Source organism: Poecilia reticulata, chromosome 22 (genome assembly GCF_904066995.2).
Source record: "Poecilia reticulata chromosome 22, P_reticulata-male-v2, whole genome shotgun sequence".
NCBI lineage: Eukaryota > Metazoa > Chordata > Actinopteri > Cyprinodontiformes > Poeciliidae > Poecilia > Poecilia reticulata.
The window spans coordinates 6,420,386-6,436,755 of record NC_088851.1 but is presented as its reverse complement, the minus strand read 5'-3'; the positions used below and the strand labels follow the sequence as shown (position 1 = coordinate 6,436,755).

At 37.4% G+C, this 16,370-nt stretch overlaps 1 protein-coding gene across 1 annotated transcript; it reads right to left on the bottom strand.

Annotated features, from left to right (window-relative positions):
• Positions 1 to 1,571: 1,571 nt before the first annotated feature.
• LOC145549949 (uncharacterized) lies at positions 1,572 to 13,926 on the bottom strand. The gene is made up of 3 exons (XM_081602967.1): positions 9,789 to 13,926; positions 6,233 to 6,415; positions 1,572 to 3,254 (listed from the first exon to the last, which is right to left on the bottom strand). Exons 1-3 carry the CDS (start codon positions 9,850 to 9,852, stop codon positions 2,185 to 2,187), a joined length of 1,317 nt encoding a protein of 438 aa, XP_081459093.1. The 5' UTR covers positions 9,853 to 13,926; the 3' UTR covers positions 1,572 to 2,184.
• Positions 13,927 to 16,370: the final 2,444 nt, after the last annotated feature.

Genomic DNA, 16,370 nt, shown 5'->3' with positions numbered 1-16,370 from the left:
CTGAAATGGCTCTCCATAGGCTGTGTAGACTTTTATTCAACCGTGTAACCGAACAGTGTAACGTCTCAGCCCCTCATTAGAAGTTCCCCTCCAAGAGAAAGCCAAAACCCTCGAAGAAGAAAGAAACATATTCTCCCAAAGACACAGCGCCCCCAGTCATCCACGGAACATTCCCAGCAAACAACCAATTTCACATGAAACCATATTAATTGAAAAGGAAAAATAAATAATCTCACAGTAGCTAGCCAAACACTCTTCGCACATCACATTAAAGCAAGATAACTAATACACGACGTAAAACAAACTAAATACATACAAACTCGCACACACAGGGCTAGCTTTCATCCATATCATTCTCCAAAGATTAATCTAATTTCTTACCTTATAAAAGGGACAATTACAAGAGAAGAAATGAGCAGAGACAAAACCAGTGCGCCTTCACTTATTCTTGTATTGAATGTAAAGAGCGCACGAGTCCCCTAGTTGACTCTTTTCACTATTGCCCCTTTTCAATGACTAGTAGACAGGGGCTTTCCCCCCCTCACTACTGCCCCCGACATGCACGAACACAAAAATGGTGTGGTGAGTATGGGAGGGCCACCTGCAAAAAGAATGTTTATTGCTGAACCCAGAGGCCCTGCTGCATCTCCTGAGACACAGAGTTAAAGTCAGAGGTATTACAACATTAGTTTCAACTAAAAACCTAGAGGGTGGAGTCCTTGTCAAACGGGGTTTTTAACTAAAGTCGTACAGGGTTTAGAGTCCCTGTTATACAATGTTTAACTAAAGTCCTACAGCTCCCAGTTGATGGTGTTTCAACTAAAAACCTAGAGGTTGGAGACATTGTCAAACGGCGTTTTTGCTAAAGTCCCAGAGGGTTAGAGTCCCAGTTAAACAGCGTTTAACTGAAGTCCTAGAGGTTGGAGTCCTTGTCAAACAGGGCTTTGACTAAAGTCATAAGGGTGTTTATATGTCTCTTTGAGGAAACCTGTATGGAAATCTGTATGGAGGTGTGCTGGTTTTTACAGCACTGTAAAAACCAGCACCAGAACCCTCTATAGTGCAAATCCAGCAGTTAAACGTGTCAAAACTGAAAAATTTCCACAAAATATTTCTTTGTAAACAAATGGGCTGCTGAAGGTATTGCAGAGTATTCTCTATATAAAATGGCCTGTACTTTAGTCATTCGCCCATTAGCACACAAACTACTAAAAGTAGCGATGGATGCCCTCATGTAGTCTGACAGAGACCAGTTTACAACTATTTGTAACTACAAAATAGTTACAAATAGTTACCTTACTTAATTTCCTGTTAGCCAACATGATGTACTATTTAAGGTAGCTTTTGTTTAATTTGGACAAAAAAGCTAAGCTTAACTTATTCAATGGCTTGAGTTAATGTCATGCTAACATACCGCAACGTTGTAATCAAGGAATTTAAGCTGACATTAGATTTATTTATTTTTACCTAAAAACTAAACCGCCCGTATTTAATGGGTTAAGCCGTGTTAATCAACAAGCAGAGGCAAGCAGAAAAAAGAAAAATTATACAAAGACAAGCAACACACAAAATTACTGGAAACGATAATCACAACTACTTTATACAATCAAGAACAAACAATGAAGGAAAATGTGTTCATATAGTATATTGCATTTCTAAGTAAAAGGGCATGTTAATTTATTTAAAAAATATTTTATATAGACTGGTTAATATAATTTCAAACAAATAACAGCATCACTTTCAGCCTAGTTTTGCTTTAAAGACAGAGCTAAAGATTTTTTAATACAGTAAATTTCAAAGTGCAAAACAATTAATGAAAATCTAGAAATAGTACACAACAGCACATTTTATTTTTGAATAAAAATGTATTAAAGTAAATCTTTCACCCCACTCATTATCTCCATACATAATACAAATAAATACATCAAGTTCATGTTGTACATCTCCAAGTATCCAAAAGTCAAAATTCAAATGATCATATTTAACAGATTTGAAAATTAAACAATTTTCCCACGTTATAGACATGAAAGCCAATCAGTTTTCATCTAAATGACTTTTAGAAAGAACCTCAACATGTATGGAAAGTAGTTCTACAGCTTTTCACGAGTGTGAATCCTCATGTGCCAAATTAAATGCTGTTTTTGATGAAAACATTTTCCACAGTTCACACATGAAAACAGCTTTTCATGAAAACAGCTTTTCACCAGTGTGAATCCTCAAGTGACTAGTTAAATTCTGTTTTTGAATAAAACCTTTTCCACAAGTCGCACATAAAAATGGCTTTTCACCAGTGTGAATCATCATGTGCTTAGTTAGAATATGTTTTCGACTAAAACTTTTTCCACAAGTCACACATGAAAATGGCTTTTCACCAGTGTGAATTATCATGTGCTGAGTTAGAAAAAGTTTTTGACTAAAACTTTTTCCACAAGTCACACATGAAAATGGCTTTTCACCAGTGTGAGTTATCATGTGCTGAGTTAAAGGCTGTTTTCGGCTAAAACCTTTTCCACAGTTCCCACATAAAAATGGCTTTTCACCAGTGTGAATCCTCATGTGCTCAGTTAAACTAACTTTGTGACTAAAACTTTTTCCACAAGTCACACATGAAAATGGCTTTTCACCAGTGTGAATCATCATGTGCTTAGTTAGAATAAGTTTTTGACCAAAACGTCTTCCACAGGTCACACATGAAAACGGCTTTTCACCAGTGTGAATCCTCATGTGCTGAGTTAAATACTCTTTTCGATTAAAACTTTTTCCACAGTTCACACATGAAAACGGCTTTTCACCAGTGTGAATCATCGTGTGCATAGTTAAATGCTGTTTTCGATAAAAACTTTTTCCACAGTTCACACATGTAAACGGCTTTTCACCAGTGTGAATCCTCATGTGCTGAGTTAAATTATGTTTTAGACTATAACATTTTCCACAGGTCACACATGAGAAAGGTTTTCTTCTTTCCTGATTTTGGTTCTCAGCTTCAGCAACTTCCTGGAAGATGTCTTGGTTCCTGTTTGGTTCTGATTCAGTTTGGTTTGTTTGTTCATCAACAGGAACCACCATGCAGGTATCAGTTTCCTGTTTTAACTCAATCTGTTCTTCACCCCGACTGCAGTAAACTTCTTTCTCTTCCACTTTTATCTGATGAACTTCTGGTTCTTCCTGTTCTTGTTTCACTTGCAGAGGTTTTAACTCAACCTGGTCCAGAGTGGATCTCCTCTCCTGGTTATAAACTTTACACTGCAGGAAATCTTAACAAGAAAACAGAGGAAAAGAGAAATTGTTAACTTTACTGAGGTAAATGGGAAAAAACCTTAATCGTTTAACAATTGAAAATTCAAGAGCGTAGACAGAGAGACAGATCAGTCGACATATTCAGCTGACATTTGGAGAATTCTTAAATTAATTGATTTAAAAGTATATATTTTATTTATTACAAAATTAATAGTAGGGATTATTGTTAATATTTAGCACTAAATTGTATTATTACAGGTAGGGCTGGGTGATATGAAGACAGTCTAATATCTCAATATATTTTTGCTAAACACGATATACATTACGATATTCTTAAGTGAGCTTCAAATGTTATTTGAAACTATAGACTCCTTGCAGCATGATGTTACCATGCATGTTGCCACACCCGTTTCCTTGCTAGACTTAAAGTAAGCTCATATATGAAATAAGAACGATGCAGTGTTTTGCTATGAACTGTCTACACTGAGACTAGATAACAAGGTCTGAAAAGTTTTAACTAAGAAAAGAATAGCGAGGGAGAGGGAAGCAGGTCAGTAATGCTAGACACCTCCAGGCCTGGCTCCAGAGTGGGGCCCCAGTGACTCGCGTCCGGGCGAGGGAAAACCAAGTCCAATGTTAACTCATCATCGGGGTCTTCGGGCTGCGCTTTGTCTGGTCCCTCACCTAGGACCTGTCTGCCAAGGGTAAACCGACCAGGGGCATTAAGCCCCAGACAGCATAGCTCTTAGGATCATTGGGACACTCAAACCCCTCCACCACGATAAGGTGGCAACCCAAGGAGAGGTTTTTTATCACCCTCATTTATGGCCATGAGCGTTGGGTCATGACAGAAAGAACGACATCCCGGATACAAGCGGCTGAAATAGGTTTCCTCCGCAGGGTGGCTTGGTTCTCCCTTAGAAATAAGGTGAGAAGCTCAGTCATCCGAGAGGGACTCAGAGTAGAGCCGCTACTCCTCCATGTCGAGAGGAACAAATTGGGGTAGCTCGGGCATCTGGTCAGGATGCCTCCTGGGCGCCTCCCTGGTGAGCTGTTCCAGGCACGTCCCACCGGGAGGAGGCTCCGGGGAGGACCCAGAACACGCTGGAGGGACTACGTCTCTCGGGTGGCCTGGGAACGCTTTGAGATCCTCCCGGCAGAGCTGGAAGAAGTGGCCAGGGAGAGGGAAGTCTGGACTTCCCTTCTGAAGCTGCTGCCCCTGTGACCCGACCCCGGATAAGCAGCGTAAAATGAATGGATGAATATGCCAGAAAAAAAAACAAAGCATCTCTCAATAAAAATGTTTCAGATCTCTAAGTATCTAAATGTCAAGATCTAAATGATCACATTTAACAAATACAACAATTTCTCAGCTTTCCTTTATGCACGCATCTTCAGTCAGTTTAATAGATGAACTCTCACCTTCCCAGACATTTATAGCTTTTGTGTTCATGTTAGCAACAGAATTTGACACCTTTGTTCATCACACACAGAAACGTATCTACTAGCTATACGTGTTGTCACTATGAGCACGATGAGCCTAGTGCTCATGGTAATACATGAGGACTATGTAATACATGAATGCTCATAGTATGAGCATTCATGTATTAATTCCGGTTAATGCTTTGTAAAACGTAAGTTCTTTGTAAAATGTAAATGGCAAGTCCGCTCATTGATCTAGTGGATTGGACATCACGAGACTTACTGTGGTGGGGAAATGATAGAATCAAGCAAAGAATCTGAAAAAGGGACGAATAGTTTTGATATTGTCAACAATATGATAGCAAAATAACAAGATCCAAGACGATCGCATTTCACAGGTCAGTAAAAAGCTTGAATTAAAATATATATATAAAGAAAGTGGAGAGTAGGTTAACTTGCTAGCTTAACTTTTATCACCTTAACATGAACTCTTGCTGTGCAGTTTGGAGGAATTTGGTTCAATTACACAGAAATAAGGCGACCTACATTTCCTGACAAATGATCAGGAGAGCAGGTGTTTAAGTTAGCCAATCAACCACCATGAGCGTTCCTTTGTAATGATCGCAAAATTAAAATTCAAAAACATAAATCTGCTTGTTCTGTTTGCCGCTTTCACGTAGATTTTTGTTTGGAAAATGTATTTGTGTTTTTTTTTAGTTCCTGATGCACTTGAGCGTAATCTTTGCTCTGCGCTCCTGGGGCTATTTATTGGTTGCCATGGCAACTACTCTGCGTGTGACATTAAGCTGACAGACTGAGGTAAAAAGTAATATAACCACCCGTTTTTCTACATTTTTCCACTGGACAAATTGCATCATAATTAAATTATTGGCCAATATAAAAGAGAAATTCACGTTGTTCTCTCTTGTGTCTTTACAGAACTGAAGGAAACCAAACTATGTGTAGATTTACAAGCAGAGAGAATAAATATTTTTACATATCCAAACATCATCTCAGCTTTAAGCCACATTTTATAGAATCCATCAATATTTATGGTCACTTGACTCACAAACTGCCCCAACCAGACCTAAATAAGTTTTTTCCACCTCTTTATTATTTACTATATTAAAGCAAATATATTCAGCAAATACACACTCATTCCGTGAATTAGAATATGATTGAAAAGTTTCTTTGTAATTCCATCACTGAGTGAAATATATTATATAGATTAATGAGATTACTTCCTTTTTAACATGTTTATATTTCGCAGTATGCTTAATAGCTGCTAAAAGGTTATTTTTGAAAGTTACTATTAGTCTGACAGGCCTGATCAGGACATGTATCCTAATTTTATCATTATTCTTAGCAGTAAAAAAAGACAAGACCTTCCACTAACTGTGTGCATCAGTCAGCCACAAACCCCTTCCCCACCCCTTCCCCCTCAGTTCTTTCTCATCCCCACCAACTTGCAACACAAAGTTACACCCTTGTGATTCAGTTTGGTTTGTTTCCTCATAAACAGGAACTACTATGCAGGTATCAGCCTCCTGTTTTAATTCAATCTGTTCTTTACCATGACTGCAGTCAACTTCTTTCTCTTCCACTTTTATCTGCTGGTGTTTTAGATCCTCTTGTTCTTCTTTTATCTGATGATCTTCTGGTTCTTCCTGTTCTTGTTTCACTTGCAGAGGTTTTAACTCCTCCTGGTCCAGAGTGGATCTCCTCTCCTGGTTATAAACATTACACTGCAGGCAATCTGGACAAGAAAACAGAGGAAAAGAGAAACAGTTAACTTTACTGAAGTAAATGTGAGAAATCGTTTATCGTTTACGACAGAAACGAAAAAAAGAAAAAACCCCACACCTAAAAATTCAAGAGCGTAAACAGAGACAGATCAGTCGAACAAATCCAATTGACATTTGGAGAATTCTCAAATGAACATATATTTAAAATGTTTTTATTTATTATAAATTAATAATAGTCACCATTGTTGTTAATATTTACCAGTAAGTTTTTATTATTTCAAGATGCAACTTAATTTGGAGCCATCATTTATTTTCATTACTTTTATTTGTAGTAAAATTTTCTTCAATAGCTTCCAGGTCATGTGACCTGTTGATTCAAAATCTGTGTGAAATTGTTGTATCAGTCTGTATAGATGAGGCACAGTGATTTGTTTTCCATTTTAATACTTTAGTTTTTAGCTATTTTATTTGTCAAACTTTTGTATGTTTTTGTTTAGCTTCCAAGACATTTGTCCTATTGATTCAAAACCACTTTGAAATTCATTTATAAATCAATAGAGATGAGGCACCCTCCTTATTTCCCCATTTTAGATATTTTTAAATTTTTTTCCATAATTTAAATAAAAAAATATGATTGGTGTTTAATAGCTTACATTTCATGTGACCCACTGACAAGGAAGAAAAAGGGTTAAATTGAATAGGTATGAGTGTGCACCACCTAGTCTAGTAGAATAATTTTACATTTATTTTGAGTAAATTGGTCACATGACCCATAAGCTATTAAGAAAATTCAATCAATCAATCATCTTCCTCTTGTCCGCAGTCGGGTTTAGGGGTCAGCAGAGGCCCAGACTTCCCTCCCCCCAGCTCCTCCAGGGGAATCCCAAGGCGTTTCCAGGCCAGCTGAGAGACATAGTCCATCCAGCGTGTCCTGGGTCTTCCTGTGGGCCTCCTCCTGGTAGGACGTGCCCAAAAGACCTGACTAGGGAGGCGCCATGGAGGCAATCTAATCTGATGCCTGACCCACCTCAGCTGGCTCCTCTCAAAGTGAAAAATCAGCGGCTCTACTCTGAGTCCCTCCTGGATGACTGAGCTTCTCGAGCTTCTCATCCTATCACTAAGGGAGAGCCCAGAAAACGTATGGAAAAAATAATTTTGGCCGCTTGTGTTTGTAATTTTGTTCTTTCAGTCAAGACCCTTAAACCTATGCCATAGATGAAGGTAGGGACGTAAATCGACTGGCAAATAGAGACCTTCCTTTTTGATCCAGCTGCCTGTTCACCACGACAGACTGCTCCAGCGCCCACTTTACTGCAGACGCTACGCCAATCCGTCTATTGATCTCCTGTTCCATTTTTCCCTCATTCTTAATGTTATGGATTCTGCATTTTAAAAATGGAAAACAAAAGCTTGTGCCTCATCTATAGAGACTAGTATAATTATTTGAAAGTGATTTTGAGTCAACAGGTCACATGACCTGGAAGCTATTGAAGAAAAACCCTCATTTTTGAGTAAAGAAATTCCTAAAATATGGAAAATGGCTAAAAATGGAAAACAAAAGTTTGTGCCTCATCTATAGAGACTAATATAATTATTTGAAAGTGATTTTTAGTCAACAGGTCACATGACCTGGAAGTTATTGAAGAAAAACCCTCAATTTTGAGTAAAAAAAATCCTAAAAAATGGAAAATGGCTAAAAATGGAAAACAAATGGATTTCCAGCCTGCCAAAATGTGCATCCACTTTCTATTCCCCTCAAATATTATCCATTTGATTTAAAACTTATAACAGCAGTTCTTGGAGCTACCCTCATTATGTAGAAAAAGTTATTTCACTCTTAACTCTTTAATTCTTCAAATTAGCACTGGGATCCATATTGCCCAAAAATGCATCCCTGTGCTAACTTTGAGAAATAAAGACTTAAGAGTGAAATAACTTTTTCTACATAGTGAGAGTAGCTCCAAGAACTGCTGTTATAAGTTTTAAATCAATTGGATAATATTTGAGGGGAATAGGGAGGGGATGCATATTTTGGCAGGCTGGAAATCCATATTGCCCAAAAATGCATCCCTGTTCTAACTTTGAGAAATAAAGAATTAACAGTAAAATAACAATTTCTACATAATGACTACATAATGAGAGTAGCTCCAAGAACTGCTGGTATAAGTTTTAAATCAATAGGATAATATTTGAGGGGAATAGATAAGGGATGCATATTTTGGCAGGCTGGAAATTTTGCCCAAAAACGCATCCCTGTGCTAATTTAAAGAATTCAAGAGTTAATAGTGAAATAGCTTTTTCTACATAATCTGAGTAGTTCCAATTACTTCTGGTATATGTTTTATAGCGATACGATAATATTTGAGGGGAATAGAGAAGGGATGCATATTGTGGCAGGCTCAAAATCTATATTGCCAAAACATGCATCCCTGTGCTAATTGGGGGAAATAAAGAGCTGAAATGATTTAATCTCTTCTACGTAATGACACTTGTTCTCTGAGCTAATGCTATAAGTTTCATATCAACAAGACGAATGCAAATATTTTCAGGCTCATAAATTAAGTTGCATTCCCTCCTACATTAACAGACTAGAAGTGAAGCATGATATAAAATGTTCTACATAATGTGTCTCTGTTGTAATGCTTTTGAGCTATTATGGTATCAAAAGACAAAGCAGAGAATTTTAAACCATTTGCGGAGAACGTTTACAACAGACACGGACTGAAAAAAAAGTTCGACTCATATGTGTCAATAAAAGTGTAAAAACAGTATTTATTTCAAATAATTTACGAAATAAAACCCACCGTATTAGGGATTACACGGTTGAGAAACGTGATAATGTTACAATTATCTTTAAAATTTCCTCTTCGGTCATATTTTTATCCGTTTCCTCGTCAATATGCGAGAGCTTAGAGCGATGCGCGCTCCCGCGACAGGGGATGCAAATTTGGGCAGGCGGGCTTTTCTGGGGCATAACACCTGCCGACATTAGCGTTCATAAATCGGATCAACCTTTAGCTAAACTCCGCTACTCCCCGGAGCTCGAATATCGAATATCCAACTTGAAACTAACTTCACTGCGGTCCCATTGCAGCCTTTATTTTTAGGATCGTTGTCGTACTGAAAGGTGAAACTCTATTCAACTGGATTTTTCCCGTTTTGTAATGTAACTCTCTTAATTAATAAAGGACGGATAGCCGTAAAATTTTTACAACTAAAATTACTGGCTCTATTTTCTCTCTACATACATGAGCCATATTTACAGCATAATTGTGATGTCTGTCTTTATTTATACCGGAGGGGAACAGTTACTAAAATGATTCTTGAACAGAAAGCTTCAGATATTAAGTCCTTAACCTTCGTCCAAACGCTGGTGTTTCCTACCTATTCGGTGTAAGATTATCCGGGGAGTCCGGGAGAAATCCAGCAGTCTGCGCTGATCGTCCATCTCTAACTCCGACTTAACGATGATTTCTTTAAACTCTGTGAACGTTTCTTCAGGAGTTAAGATGGATTTTTTTTTACAGAAACACTCGAACAATTCTTCTTCTTCTTCTTTTGGTTTTATGGCGGTTGGCAAACAACTTTAAGGTGCATTACCGCCACCTTCCAGGTTGGAGTATGGATCATAAGACCCGTCCTTCTAAGAAAACTAAAAATACTATCAAAAACTATATCCCCTGAGGATCTCTGAAAAAACTCTCTAATATTCAATTTATTTTTATTTAATTCTCTCAGTAGAATCTCTCTTTCCCGTACATATTTGTTGCATTCTAAGAAAATATGTTGTACTGTTTCTAATTCACCACAATGACAACAACCTGTGCTATGTTTATTAATTAACTTAAGGGTATTATTTAATCCTGTGTGTCCAAACCTAATTCTAGAAATAACATCTTCTTCATTTTTATTTCTGTTATCTTTCCTACACTCCCCAACTTTTTTTTGGATATTATAATAAAACCTCCCTTTTTCTCCTCTGTCCCACTGTTCTTGCCATTTTCTCTTGACATATTCCTTTATAATATTCTTTATCTCATTTTTACTTATCTTAATATTCAAATCAACAATTTCCTTTCTTGAGGCACTCTTAGCAAAACTATCTGCCAACTCGTTTCCTACCACGCCAATGTGGGCAGGAATCCAAACTAATTTGACCTGCGTGCCCTGGTTTTTGATCCTGGAGATTAAGTTAATTATATCCAATATAATATCTTGCCTTGATTCTGAATTTACCTTTTGGATACTAATTAATGTGCTGCTAGAGTCTGAACAAATTAAACACTCTCTTTTTTTTATTTCCTCAATCCATTCTAATAATAAAGAAATTTTTAATCCACCTGTATATTTTTCCCCTTACGCCTACTTGTTTTAATTTAATCAGCAGTCCTTCTTTCCATAGCATGTCATAAGCCTTTTCCACATCTAAAAAGACTGCTATCACACTCTCTTTATTAATCTGGGCCCGTCTAATTTCATGTTCCAGACATAATGCTGGATCAATTGTGCTTCTGCCTTTCCTAAAACCAAATTGGTAAGCTTTTATCTTCTCCTTCGATTCAACGAAATAGATAAATCTGTTATTTACCATTTTTTCCATAACTTTACCCAGACATGACGTTAGGGCTATTGGTCTATAACTTTCAGCCAAATTTGGATCTTTCCCAGGTTTACAAATAGGGATTATGATGGCTTCTTTCCATTTATCAGGCAATATACCTTCCTTCCAAACTATTATAAAACTTTAGAATTATTTCTTTACCCACACCACTAAGTTTATTTAACATATTATACGTAATTTGATCATTACCATGCGTTGATTTATTAGAATGCCTCAGTGCTCTATTTAATTCAAACAAGGAAAATTTCATATTAATAAAATCATCATACTCTTCATCATTATGAATTAAATCAATATTTCGCTGTTTAGTTGTTTCACGTCCTAGCCTCTCTTTAGTATCTAGATTCTCTGTACTATGTACTTTTGCAAAAACTTTCGCTACTACCTCAGCCTTCATTTTATTATCTATAATAATATTTCCATTATCTTTTATTGTTGGAAAAACAAACTCTTTGGAATTTCCAGACATTTTTTTAATACTATTCCAAACCCTGTCTAATGCAGTGATTTTCCCCAAGGATTCACAGTATTTCCTCCAATAATCTCTTTTAGCATTTCTTATAATTTTTCTGACTTCAGCCTGTTTCTTTTTATAACTTATTAGATGTTGGAAGCAAATTACTTTCTTAAGTGTCTTAAAAGCCTTATTTCTTTGTTTAATTGCTATTGAGAATTCTGGTGTCCACCAGGGAACTTCTGGGAATACACAATTTGGCTGAATTAATTATACATTTGCTAATTTCTAAATTCAACTCATTTATTGGTCTATTCATATCTACATTTTCCAAGTTAGCCTCGCTCAATATTTCAAATTTACCCCAATCTGCCTTCTCAAATTTCCATCTCCCCTCAAGTTTTGTCTGATCTTGCTTTGGATTTATACCTATATTAACAAAAATTGGATAGTGATCACTCCCTATTGTGTGTTCTTTAAATACTTTCCATCTGCATAAACCAGCAATAGATTGAGAGACCAAGGTCAGATCAATAGCAGATTCTTTACCCCTCATAAAATCAACCCGAGTGCCTTCACCATTATTTAAAACGACCAACTCCTTTTCTTCAATCAAACTCTTCTACAACTCCTCCATTATAATCATCCTGATCTCCCCATAACGTGCTATGTGCATTAAAATCCCCACACCAAACTATTTTCCCTCTCCAATTTCCTAAGATTGATTCAAGTTTACATTTTTCTAACTGTTTACAAGGATTATAAAAAATTTTTATTTTAGTATTCTCAGTATTTGTCCAAACTTCAATGGCTATAATTTCTAAGTCAGATACTACTTGTAGCTGAATAAATTTTATGTCGGTTTTTACAAATATAGCACATCCTCCTCCACTCCCGTTTGCTCTGTCTTTACGTGAAACTGAATAACCCTGAATATTAAACTGTAATGATGGTTTGAGCCATGTTTCTTGAATGCATATTATATCTGGTTTTGGATTTAGATTATTTATGAAGCCTTTAAATTCTTGACCGTTTGATATTAAACTGCGAGCGTTCCACTGTAAAATTATAATTATGTAATGGTTTGAGACGCCTCCAGTTCAGATGCTCCTTCACCCTGTCGCAGTTCATCATGAATTCTTTCCCAAGACAAATCTTTACCCTTGAAAAACTTTGCAGCTGCTTTCACTATAATTTTTATTTTTTCTGTTTTATTTTTTGCCTGTTCTGAGCAATTAATGATGTATGCCAGGAAGGGTATCAATTTTTCTAACGTAACGTTACCCTGGTTGTTGTCTGCCACTGTCTTTCTCTCATAGTTAATTTTTGGAGCACTATCATTATTCTTCACCTGTTTCACTGCCTCAGCATAAGTAACTCTATTTTCAGTTTTTACTTTTTGAATTTCAGCAGCCTCTTTTCTTATCATGCATCCTGCAAATGCTGCAGTGTGATTTCCTCCACAATTGCAACATTTGATAGGATTATTTCCACACTCACCATATGGATGTTCTCCTCCACACCTCCCACACATCTGCTTCCCTTTACACACATCTGCAATATGTCCAAATCTTTGGCATTTAAAGCACCTGAGCGGTGGTGGAATATACTGCCTTACATTAAAACTCAAGTATCCAACCATTACCTTATCAGGCAGGACTCCATCTTTGAAGACCAATAGTACAGATGTACTGTCCGTTTTCTCTCCATTCCTAAAAGCCTGTAGGCGTTTGATGTTTGTTACTTCCCCTCTAATTATCTTCTTCAGCTCCTCCAAATTCTCTCCTATAGGAATTCCTGATATAACTCCTCTAACTCCTTTCTCTTCTCCAACAATCTTCCTTTCAATCACTTCCTTTTTACACACCATTTGAAGTTTTAGAGCTTTATTCTTTTGTTCAGCATTTTTACAAATGATGAGCAGGTTTCCATCTCTTAGGACTTTAGCTAGTTCAACTTCTCCAATAGCTCTCTTAAGTCCATTCGACAAACTAATAGGGCTTACTCCAAACATATCCTGTCCAGTTTTAAATTTTAGTATTACTTTAAACTCTTCCATCATTACTTTCTTCCTTATCTAGGTAGCTGCTTCTTCCTCATCTTCAAAAGATCTTTTCCCAGTGCTTATTTCCTTTCTTGTCTTATCTTTTCCCCCTCCTCCTTTTCTACTTTCTACCATACACCACCCTGTATCCATAGTCTCGTCCTCCAAAATTCCCCCACTACTACTTGCCATCTGATCCACTCACAACCCGGATTATGCCAAAACCACCTCTGGTTTAATTTAGCAATTGCCAGTTAGCCGCGTTCCGCCCGTAGCCAGGTTTCCTTCCGTCTCTTCGATCTCCACCGCCGCTCCCTCTGAGAAAGCTTGTCCCCACTCGAACAATTAACGGAGCAAACCATGCGCCATCATTATCATCTTCTTCTTGAAATTTACTGGCGGTTGGCAAACATTAGGTGAGCATTACCGCCACCAACTGGTAAGGAGTGTGGACCACATGACAGAAAAAGCTACATTCTGTAAATACAACTTCCTCTTTCAAAAAATCAAATACATCAAAGAATCAAATATAGCCTGATATCCTCTGCCTCATGAATCCTTTTTCTGTAAATCAACAATATCAAATTTCATTTTCATATTACTAAGGTTCCTAATAAGCTTATTTCTCTTAATGGAGGCTTTGTCGCAATTTATACTTTTTTTGTCTTAAAAACTCTACACTCTGCAGTCAGGCAAAATGCATTCCTTCTCATTTAGATACAGTAGAAAGGGGAACACGCCTCCTTGGAAAAGGCTTGGAACCGGAACAGTGGGCTCTTTGCACCTACAGTGTTGACGTCACGTCTCCAGGAGCTAATGCCGCTCACTTGTTTCCGCTTTGAGTTACCATGACTGCTAGAAAAGACTAAGTCATATTTTAGATTAGAAAAAGCATCTAAAATACGACATTGTTGTCGTATTTTAAGACATTGTTGTCTTCCTAATATAATAGGCTTTTAAGTTTTCATTAATTTCCAAGCGATCCTGAATTAAGAAGATGGTGGCTTGTAAATATGTCACTACCAGTTAAAGCTAACGCTGCACAACACAAAGTTTGCAGCCTTCACTTCACTCCGGATCAGCCTAAAAATACCGGGGATACGGATGGTAAATAAAGGAGCCGTTCCTGAGTTATTTCCGTAGAATCACTTCTGTATTCAGCCTGAAAGAGCCAGTGTATGGGAACAAGTGAGCAGACCAGAGCCAGACAGCCGAGCAACTGATCCGCCTGTACATACTGCTGTAAACACCGTCCTATCTGAGCTCTTCACAAGAAACATGCAAAGGTAATAAAACGAAATAACACGGAGACCTTAAGGGAAGCTAAAAGCCCGAACCGTAACCTCCCCCGTTAGTCTCTGACACTAATGACAATATACTTGAAAATAAGATAAAAACATTGTCCGTTAGAATGTTTAGATACTTAAATAGCACATTTTTACAAGAACAATGTCCGAGAATATTGCCTGCTAGCATAAGCTAAGGTTAATGTTAGCCACAAAGTTTAAGTAAAACTCACATTCAGTGAATGTATAACGAGGCATACATCTTAAAACCTTTCTCCAGCTTACTTGTTGGGGCTTCGGATCAATTTACAAACCTTGGCCAATCCCTACAAGCACCTAGTGTAAAATGATATCTTTATTGGATCGGAAACAATCGAGCCGCTTTTTCTCCGAACGCGGAAGCTGAGGTGCAAAAAGTATGTGGCTGAGATCGCTGGGGTCCGCCCCATGGCAATCTCAGGGGACAGGTGCGTCCTCGAAATGCGTCCCCGTATTTTTGTCTTCGTATTTTGTCTTTTTCTCAGGTAATTGATGTCTTGGTTTGTGGTTTCTGATGATTATGATAAGCTATGTGATTTTATGCATTTGATTGGTTGAATAAATTCTGAATGATTGCACATTGAACAGTGATTGTTGTGTTGACCTTGAGGTTCTGCTTTTACACACGACATCATGGACCCGGGAGAAGGCAACGAGCAGGAAGTTTTAACATTTATTTCTCACAACAACACCCAGAAATGTTTTCCACCACAGGCATCCAGTCATAATCATTTCTGATTATGTCGCATACATAGCGCATCCACAACGTCTTAAAATTGTAAATCTTATTTTTTCTTTGCCCTTTTCTGTACTCTTTAAAATACAAAATTTCTCTGTTTCTCTGTTTAATTTCTCTGTTGTTTTTTTTGTAGGTTTCTGTAAAGTGCAGTGAATGGGAATGTTCTGTCGTTGATCCTCACTGTTCTTAGGAAGAAGAAATGTTAGTTTGTCTGCAGTAATACTGTGACATTGTAATAAAGAATGGGGGGTGTGCTGTGGTGCCGCAGGGGTTGAGCACAACCCACAAATGGAGGCCTTAGTCCTCAATGTAGCTGTCGCAGGCTCAATTCCCGGCCTTGGTGACCCTTGCTGCATGTCTTCCTCTTCTCTCATTACCCACCTTCCTGTCAATTAACTATCAAATAAAGGCCACTAGAGCCAAAAAGAATGGAAGGTGGTTGACAAATGACAAAAACAAAGAAACAGGAGAGAAGAGAATTACTTCACCACTTGGAATCGGACACACTGGATTAAAGAGATCGGTATTTTTGATAGGGAAACATCAGACGGTGAAATGTGACTGCGGGCAAGATGAGACAGTGGAACATGTTATTTTGAGGTGTCGGAATTATCTGATTAAGAGAAATAAGCTTATTAGGAACCTTAGTAATATAAAAATGAAATTTGATATTGTTGATTTACAGAAAAAGGATTCGGGAAGTAGAGGATATCAGGCTATATTTGATTCTTTGATGTATTTGATTTTTTGAAAGAGGAAGTTGTATTTACAGAATGTAGCTTT

What these genes read in the sequence shown, in the direction of transcription:
- LOC145549949 (XM_081602967.1), bottom strand. Translation starts at nt 9,852, where the DNA reads ATGGACGATCAGCGCAGACTGCTGGATTTCTCCCGGACTCCCCGGATA. An exon ending in GATAATCTTACACCGAATAG is followed by an intron (nt 6,416 to 9,788) that starts GTAGGAAACACC and finishes TTTCTTGTCCAG; the next exon opens with ATTGCCTGCAGTGTAATGTT. An exon ending in AGAAGTTGACTGCAGTCATG is followed by an intron (nt 3,255 to 6,232) that starts GTAAAGAACAGA and finishes TTTCTTGTTAAG; the next exon opens with ATTTCCTGCAGTGTAAAGTT.